General features: G+C 41.9%; 1 protein-coding gene across 1 annotated transcript in view; it reads right to left on the reverse strand.

Annotated features, from left to right (window-relative positions):
* The window catches only part of LOC122561536 (cilia- and flagella-associated protein 54-like), a 201,748-nt gene that overhangs the window by 140,155 nt on the left and 51,616 nt on the right, over nucleotides 1-9,977 (reverse strand). The window contains exon 8 of the mRNA XM_043713281.1: nucleotides 8,181-8,331. Coding sequence (XP_043569216.1) covers nucleotides 8,181-8,331 — 151 coding nt within the window. The remainder of the gene's footprint in view (nucleotides 1-8,180; nucleotides 8,332-9,977) is intronic.

The raw sequence follows: 9,977 nt of genomic DNA on the forward strand, positions 1-9,977 counted from the left end.
CTAGTAGCACACAAACCCACCAACACTCTCAAACAAAAACTAACAAACTTAAAAGACCCAGTACAACCCATGGACAAAACCAACGTCATCTACAAATTTCCATGCAAGGACTGCCACAAACACTGCGTAGGACAAACAGGAAGAAAGTTAGCCACCAGGATACACGAACACCAGCTAGCCACAAAAAGACACTACCCTCTCTCCCTCGTAGCCCTATACACGGATGAAAAAAAACCCACCATTTCGACTGGGACAACACATCTATCTTGGGACAGGCTAAGCAAAGACATGCCAGAGAATTCCTAGAGGCCTGGCACTCCAACCACAACTCTATAAACAAACACATAGATCTAGATACCATCTATCAACCCCTCAGAAAACGAACAGGAAATTACATCACCACAAAGCCCACGAACCCCATCCAGGAGAAAAATATAAATAGAAAGCAGGAGACAACAGCTTCGCTTCACTTGGAAGTTGCCACTGATGATGTTACCTAGCCAGGTAATGAAACGTCTGGATATCAAACCTACAGCTCAGCAAGCAAACCTATGCCCTAAACCTCAACCTGAGCGACAAACCTTCACAAACCTTGCAAAAAGGTCTCACCTTTTATCAAGTCCAAGGATATTAGTAATCTTTGTAGGAAGCTGAGGTTACCATACACTCAAGATCAAGGGGGATCTGATTGGACAAAAGTGCATATCATGGGTAGAATTTATGTATTCCTTCTTACTACCAATGATCAGTATCTTTGGTATGCTAAAGGTGCATTTTCTTTATCCACAGAGTGAGTTTTAAAATAAAATTATGTTAGGTCATGACTTATTTTAACTATTTCGATTTTCATTCTCTGCAAATCCCTCTTACCCTTTCCACCACTCTGTATTATTTTCCTTTTTTTAAAAAAAGTGTTCGTTTAACCTACCACTTTGTGCACGTTTTTTGATCATCTGCTCTAACATCTCTATGTGGCTCAGTGTCATATTTAGTTTTATACCACATCCATGAAGCACCTTGGAATATTTTATTGCATCATAGGCTTAAAAAGGACATAGTTTGTTGTGTAAATGGATTCCAGGCTGGAGTTATGACCAATGGGCAGCCTTTGATGCGCTGTCTGGGGGCCAACGCTGATGGTACAAAGGACAGAAGGAACCATCACACCTGCATTCTGCATGGTATGTTGCAGTGGCAGTATAATAGTTGCACATTTTACTTGCACAATCATTTTAATTTGAGAAACTGAAAGAGCTGACATGACATGCATGCATAGGAATGAGTGTGCAGTGAGTGACATATTTGCAAACATGCATGATCAGATAGTCTGCTGGCTTCTGTCAAGAGTAAATGAGATGATGCCATGTGTATAGGGAAGGTAATGAGGCTCCCTATGTAGTATTGCATTACAAACAGAGTGATGCTGCTTTTAATCCCCGTAGCAGCTGGGAAGGAGCTAGAGTCACAGTCACCTTGATGCACTTTCCCAAATTAAACAAAAAACACCATTTCACACACTCAAATACACAAACCTCACATACAGATGAGGTCCAACCAAAATGGTTCCAACTTATGATTTGCAACTTTTAGGCCAGATCTGTAGTTTCTTTGATTGAGGTGGTGCTTTAAACTTGAACTGAAGATCTGATAAAGCAAAGAATTCTTAGTGATCGGTATGGTTTCTTGTTGCCATATTTACATGAGGTAGGTTCAAAGGTAAACTCAAAGTTGGAAAACCTGAGGGGGAATCTTTCTCCCACTTTCAAGGCATCACTATTATTGGTTGCCAAAATGATTTGCAACTTCTGCTGGTTTTAAAACAGAGAAAATCAGAAGGGCCTCATTATTTGACAAGTTCAAGGCCTTTTTGCAAATGAAGATGGTGTGTTGATTATACACATGTACAGTGTGTAACACCATGCAAATCTGAGACAGCCACTCTAATTTGGATGAGGGACCATCCTTATACAATGGGATCTATTCACATTCATTTTACACACACACTGAGTTTTGATGTTTCTTTTCATCTATGAGGAACCAAAGAGCTAAGTTGGTTTGAACACGATACATCTTATGTTAACGACAATAAGACCATTATAGACTGGAGCAGAAGTTGGCCATTCAGTCCACCAAGTCTGCTCCACCACTTAAATTGGCAGCAGGTGAAGATGATACATGGTAAAGCACACAGGAAATCCAGAAAGCTAAATTATATCTATTTAAATGCAAAGAGCTTGACTGATATGGCAGATGAAATTAGAACGATGATCAGCATTATTGCTATTATTGCAATCACGGATGCATAGTTGAAAGAAGGGCAGGATGTGCAGCTTAGTTTTCCAGTCTCAGGCAGCTTGGTCGGGAGGGAGGTGGCGGAATGTAAGACAGATGGGGGAATTGTATTATTAACAAGAGAAACCATCACTACAGTAATGGGGAAGATGTCCTAGAAAGGTTTTCAAATGAGGCCATCTGGGTAGAGCTTAGAAAGAAAAAAAGGTAATTACTTTGTTGCAATTATACTATAGGCCTCCCAACAGCCAGGGGAGATAGAGGAGTAGCTATGTAGGCAAGTCACAGAAAGGTGCAAGATAAATACGGTTATAGTTGTTGGGGATTCCACTTTGCTAAAATAAATTAGTATTGCCTTGGTGTGAAAGGATATAGAGAGTTGAGGGTGTAGTGCTGAAAAAGCACAGTAGGTCAGGCAGCATCAGAGGAGCAGGAGAATCGATGTTTCGGCATGAGTTCTTCGTCAGGAAGGGCTTATGCCCAAAATGTCGATTCTCCTGCTCCTCGGATGGTGACTGACCTGTTGTGCTTTTCCAGCACTACACTCTCGACTCTGAACTCCAGCAGCTGCAGTCCTCACTTTCTCATAGTGAAAGGATATACAGACTGGACCTTTTAGAAAGTGCACCCAAGTGAGCTTCTTGTGCCAGTAGTGGGGAAGTGCTAGACCTAATCGTATGGAACGAGGCCAGTCAAGTAATTGAAGTGTCAGTGAATGAACATTTTTGGGATAGTGACTCTAACTCTAAGTTTCAAAGTCATTATGGAAGGGAATAGTGCAGAAATTAAGTGCCTGAACTTGCGGGGTGCCGATTCAATGTCATTAGATGGGACCTGGCAAACAGACTAGGAGCTGCTTCTGCCAGATAAGTCTATGTCTGGAAAGAGAGAGTCTTTAAAAAGGTAGTATAGCGAGAGATCAATGCAAGCACACTCCTCTAAGAGTGAAGGTCAAGGACAGCAAGTTCAGGGAATCTTGGATGTCAAGGCATATAAAGAGTTTGATAAAGAAAAAGAAGGAAACATATGTCAGGTATAACACATTAAAAGCAGGGGAGACCCTTCAGAAAGTATAGATACTGTAGGTAGTTGCCTCAAAAAATTATGAGGGCAAATAGGGTCCACAAAATAACTTTGGCAGATAAGTTACAGAAAGTTAAATAAATCAGGGAAACAGTGGGGCAATATGAGACTAAAATCTGTGCATGCAGCCAGAGGATGTGGGTCAGGTCTCAAGTTAATATTTCTCATCTCTATTCACAAAGGAGAAAGACATCATAGTTGGGGATTTCATTTGGAATGGTGTGGTTCTAAAGCTTGTTAAAATTAATTAGGAGGTGGTATTAGATGTCTTAGGAGGCATAAAGGTGCATAAATCCCCAGGGCCCGATGAGATGTATCCCAGGCTGCTCTGAAAAGTACTGGAGGAGATTGCGGAGGCCCATGCACTGATATCTAATACTGCTGGCCACATGTTGAAAGTATAATGCATTCTATTGTTATCACCAGACTTCATTATTCTAATGTACTTCCAAAAGTCTATTTTCTATAAACATGAATCATCCAAAACTCTGCTTCCCATGTTCTAACTCATACCTAGTGTTATTAACCAATGCTCGCTTTTCAATTCAATTCAATTTGAAAAATTATGATCCTTGATTTCAAATCCCTCCAACTCCCTCAGAGGTCCTTCCATATCTATGAAATCTCCTCCAGCCTCACAACCCTCAACGATATCTGTACTCCAATTCTAGCCTTATGCACATCCCAGATTTTAGTTGCTCCACTGTTACTACGGTGCTATCAGTTGCCTAGGCCCCAATTTCTGGAATTCTCTGATGTATTTTCAACAATTTCATTTTTCATTCCCTGCAATTCCTTCTCTTACCCTTTCCACCACTTTGCATCACCTTCCTTCTTTAAAAGGTGTTCGTCCAATCTACCACTAAGCACGTGTTTTGGTCATCTGCTCTCACATCTCTTTATGTGGCTCAGTATCATATTTAATTTTATACTACACCCAGGAAGCACCTTGGGATGTTTTATTGCATAAGAGGCAAGGAATGAACATAGCTGAAAATGTGTTGCTGGAAAAGCGCAGCAGGTCAGGCAGCATCCAAGGTTTTTACAGGGGGCAGGGTGGGAGGAGGTGTAGTCTAGGTAGCTGTGGGAGTCGGTCGGTTTATAGTAAATGTCCGTGTTGATTCAGTCACCCGAGATAGAAATGGAAAGGCCTAGGAAGGGGAGGGAGGAGTCTGAGACGGTCCAGGTGAATTTGAGGTCGGGGTGGAAGGTGTTGGTAAAGTGGATGAACTGTTCAACCTCCTCGTGGGAGCACGATGCAGCGCCGATCCCCAGATAGAAATAGAAAGGTCTAGGAAGGGGAGGGAGGAGTCTGAGACGGTCCAGGTGAATTTGAGGGAATCCTTTAATAATCTTATATGTCTCAATCAGATCCCCTCTCAGTCTTCTAAACTCAAGGGTATTCAAGCCCAGTCGCTCTAGTCTTTCAGTTTCGCCATTCCAGGAATTGACCTCGTGAACCTATGCTGCACTCCCTCAATAGCCAGAATGTCTTTTCTCAAATTTGGAGACCAGAACTGCACACAATATTCCAGGTGTGGTCTCACCAGGGCCCTGTACAGCTGCAGAAGAACCTCTTTGCTTCTATACTCAATCCCTCTTGTTATGAAGGCCAGCATGCTATTAGCTTTCTTCACTACCTGCTGTACCTGCATGCTTACCTTCATTGACTGGTCAAAATGTGTCAAAATGGAATGTATGCAAGAAACAAAAGAGGGATATGAATGGTTCTTTATTGTTTTGAATTGTGTGGTGCAACATTAGAACAGCAAATTCTGGTGTCTTTGTTTCATGCAATCACATTACCTCCTGCTTCTTTTCCCTGTAAAATTGGACTATCAATATCTCAGAAAGCAATCATTTGCTGTAAAATAAATTGGCATCAGCAATAGTGAAATTAACTATTAAAATAGAAGTTATTCACTCTTCTTTCCTGCAAAACCAGGTAAACCTTAAATGATTGTAACAAACTTCAGGCCAAGAAAATACACTGAGCCTTAAACAGTAATGCAAACATGCTCATTGTAGAGCCAAATTTGGTCCTTATTACGCATCCATTTTTATCATTGTGAAACTTTCAGCACTTAAATTACACAGTAATTAGGTTAACTCACTCTATAACAGCTTCTGAATATGCTGCCATTTTGTTTCATCACTCCAGTTTGATTGTACCCCCCCATGCTCTTTTGACTCCTGCCTTTCATGTTATTGCTCAAGCTGCAGAAACCTTCAAATATTTGCTGTTTAATTAGTATATTTAATCAATTCATGAGTCAGTATGGATTTATGAAGGGGAAATCATGCTTGACTAATCTTCTGGAATTTTTTGAGGATGTAATTCTGAAGATGGTCAAGGGAGATCCAGTGGATGTAGTGTACCTGGACTTTCAGAAAGCCTTTGATAAAGTCCCACATAGGAGGTTAGTGAGCAAAATTAGGGCGCATGGTATTGGGGGCATTTTGACACATTGAATTCCTGAAGAAGGGCTCATGCCCGAAACGTTGATTCTCCTGCTCCTTGGATGCTGCCTGACCTGCTGCGCTTTTCCAGCAACACATTTTCAGCTCTGATCTCCAGCATCTGCAGTCCTCACTTTCTCCTCGATAAAATGAACATAGTTCATTGTGTAAATGGATTCCAGGCTGGAAATATGACCAATAGGCAGCATTTGATGTGCTGTTTGGGGCCAATGCTAATGGTACAAAGGATGGAAGGAACCATCACTCCTGCATTCTACATGGTATATTGCTGTGGTGACATAATAGGTACACATTGAGCAAGTAAAATCATTTGAGGCGGCACGGTGGCTCAGTGGTTAGCACTGCTGTCTCAAGCACCAGGGACTTGGGTTCAATTCCAGCCGCGAGTGAATGTGTGGAATTTGCACACTCTGGGTGCTCCGGTTTCCTCCGGGTGCTCCAGTTTCCTCCCATAATGCAACGATGTGCAGGTCAGGTGAATTGGCTGTCCTGGATTGCCCATAGTGTTCTGGGATGTATGGGTTAGGTGCATGAGTCAGGGGTAAATATAGGGGAATGAGTTTAGGTAGGATACGCTTCGGAGGGTTGATGTTGACTTGTTGGGCCGAAGGGCCTGTTTCCACACACTGGGGATTCTAATTCTAAATTCTTAATTTGAGAAACTGAAAGAGCTGACATGAGGCACAGGCATGAGAAATGAGTGTGCAGTGAGTGACATCTTTGCAAACATTCATGATCAGACAGTCTGCTGGCTTCTGTCAAGAGTAATTGAGATGATACCATGTGCACAGACGGCCTTGTAACCTTCTCTACGCAGCACTGCACTGCAAACTGAGGGATGCTGCTTTTAACCCCAGTAGCAGCTGGGAAGGAGCTACAGTCACAATCACCTTGATTTTAAGCTGTATAATGTGGTCCTTGTCTTGTTTCAGACTTTTAAATCAATTAAAATGTTGTTCACCAGGCAGACTTAGACAAACAATTAAAGGGGGCCTTCATAAAAGCATACAAATGCAGTAGTGATCAGAAGGAATAACTTAGCAACTAGCTGAGTAGTTAGTGATCCCTTTAAATAGCACTATTTAGGTGGGTATGGAGTGAGTCCTTTGTTCCTAACATTGTACATGTGTTCAGTTTGGCATGGGTGAAGCATGGCATTTCAAAAAGAACAGTAATGGTGTCAAATCAGCATTGTACAATAATTGATGTCATCACATGCCTGCTTTGTATACTCATGAAAAGTCCACATGCTGGACAATTTTACAAAAATGTTTCTCAGCATACTCTGAAATTATATATGTGCATCTCAAGCACCATTTGAGAATTAAAATGTTTAAAACTCAGAACCACAGAGCCCACTGCATCTTAACAGTTTAACAGTGAATGTGGTGAGTCTTTTATAGATTGATTGGCTGGAAACAATAAGAGAGATCTCTATGTACATGTACATAGATCTCTGAAAGTTGCCAGCTAGGTTGATGGGGTTGGTAAGAAGGCATATGGTGTGTTATTAGTAGAGGGATTGGGTTTCGGTGCCACAAGGTCATGCTGCAGCTGAAAAAATGCTGGTGCGGCTGCACTTGGAGGAGATTTACTGGATGTTGCCTGGTATGGAAGGAAGGTCTGATGAGGAAAGGCTGATGGCATGAGGCTGCTTTCGTTAGAGAGAAGGAGGTTGAGAGGTGATTTAATTAAGACATAAGATAATCAGAGTGTCAGACAGTGTGGACAGTGAGAGCCTTTTTCCTCGGAAGGTGATGGCTAGCACAAGGGGATGTAGCTTTAAATTCAGGAGTGATAGATATAGGAAAGATAGGCTAAAGTGAGGACTGCAGATGCTGGAGATTAGAGTCAAGAGTATGGTGCTGGAAAGGCACAGCAGGTCAGGCAGCATCCAAGCAGCAGGAGAATTGACATTTCGGCCAAAAGCCCTGGTATAGGACAGCTGTCAGAGGTAGTTTCTTCACTCAGAGTAGTAGGGCCATGGAATGCACTGCCTGCAACAGTAGTAGACTCACCAACTTTAAGGGCATTTAAATGGTCATTGGATAAATATATGGATGAAAATGGAATAGTGTGGGATGGATAGGTTTCAGATTGGTTACACAGGTTGGTGCAACATTGAGGGCTTAAAGGGCCGACACTGCACTGTAATACTATGCTATATGTTATAATACAATGTAAGTTCTAAGTCAAAACATTGAGTGGGCCTAGTTTCTAAAAAAACTGTTGGACCAGTATTTATTGCCCACTCCAAGAAATAAAGCAATAAAGATAATTAAAATATCAAGAATCAGGGAAAATATAAACTGAAAGCAAAATACCTTTACTTAGTCTAATGCCATATACTTGAGCAATCAGGGCAGTCACCACAACCAACCGACATTTCAACCAAAGATTCAGATTCAAGCGTCCACGGGCTTCCATGTTGTGAGGATCTTGATAGAGATTTTTATTAGTCTGGTCTTCAGTTGGCTGAGAGAAAGCATTCAACATTACATAATGAAAAAGCATTTTAGAGGTTGCTTTGAACCAACTCAACCATGAGAGCATCAGATGAAAACTATGTAAAAATGCATGTCAATCGAGTTGAGCAGAAACTCAAAAATAAAGTAGCACCAATAAGAAAATTGACAATGGAAATTAAAATTCACAAGCTATATTGAGCACCGACGTCACAATTTCAGTAAATAAAAGCAAAGTATTGTGGATGCTGGAGAAACTCAGCAAGTCTGGCAGCATCTGTGGAGACAGAAAAGGTTAGTACTTTGAATCCAATATGGCTTGTTGGTCCGCAACAGTGATTGACACCTTTGTCATCACGAAACGAAACAAATTAGAGGACACCTTCAAGACCATCAATAATACACTGACTGGCATGAAATTCACAAAGGAGGAGGAAAATAACAACAAAATGCCATTCCCAGATGTCACAGTAGAGCCAACAGTCAATGGAGAACTTCAAACCAGTGTCTGCAGGAAAACATCATGTACGGACCAAATACTGAACTACAGAAGCAATCATCCCAACACCCACAAATGAAGTTGCATTACAACATTATTTCAACAAACCGCCATGCACTGCAGCACAGAGGAATTACAAAGAGCACAGGAAAATCACCTATACAGCGTTTTCAAAAAGAGTGGGTACCCAATGAACACAGTCCGCAGATTTCTCAGCAACAAACCGAAACAAGCAGACAAAACCCAACCAGAAGCCTTAGCCACTCTCCCCCACATCAAAGACATCACGGGAATGACTGCCAGAGTACTCAGACCCCTTGGCATCATGGTAGCCCACAAACCCACCAACACACTAAAACAACAACTAATGAACTTAAAAGACCCTATAGAGACAACAAGTAAAACAAAAATTATTTTTAAAAAACCATGCAAGAACTGTAACAAACACATCATTGGACAAACAGGCAGAAAACTAGCCACCAGGATACATAACATCAACTAGCCACAAAATGACATAACCCACTCTCACTAGTATCCTTACATACAGATGAAGAAGGACACCACTTCGACTGGGACAATACATCCATCCAAGGACAAGCCAAACAGACACATGCATGAGAATTCGTAGAAGCATGGGATTCTAACCGGAATTCTATCAATAAACACAGAGTTAGACCCTATCTACCACACTCAGAGAAAAAGAACAGAAAATGGCATCACCAACCCAAGAAAACCTTAACACATAAATGGAAAGCAGGATATAATACCAACGCTTCACCGGAAGCTCACTGATGATGTTACCTAGTATGGTGACAAAATGTCTGAAAACAAAATGTCTGATCATTCGGGAGGCAGAGGGGGTCATAGATCAGAGTTATAGGGAAGTAGTAACTCCAAAGATGGCAGATAGATGGGTGACAGTGAGGGGGACTGGGAGGAAGCAGCCAGTGCAGGGACCCCCTGCGGACGTTCCCCTCAAGAACAAGTATACCGTTTTGGATACTTGTGGGGGGGATGACTTACCAGGGGTAAGTAACGGGGCTCAGGTCTCTGGCACGGAGCCTGTCCCCGTTACTCAGAAGGGAAGGGTGAAGAAGAGCAGAGCAGTAGTAATTGGGGACTCGATAGTTCGGGGCACAGATAGGCAGTTTTGTGGG

The sequence above is a fragment of the Chiloscyllium plagiosum genome, chromosome 23 (assembly GCF_004010195.1).
Source record: "Chiloscyllium plagiosum isolate BGI_BamShark_2017 chromosome 23, ASM401019v2, whole genome shotgun sequence".
Taxonomy (NCBI): Eukaryota; Metazoa; Chordata; class Chondrichthyes; order Orectolobiformes; family Hemiscylliidae; genus Chiloscyllium; species Chiloscyllium plagiosum.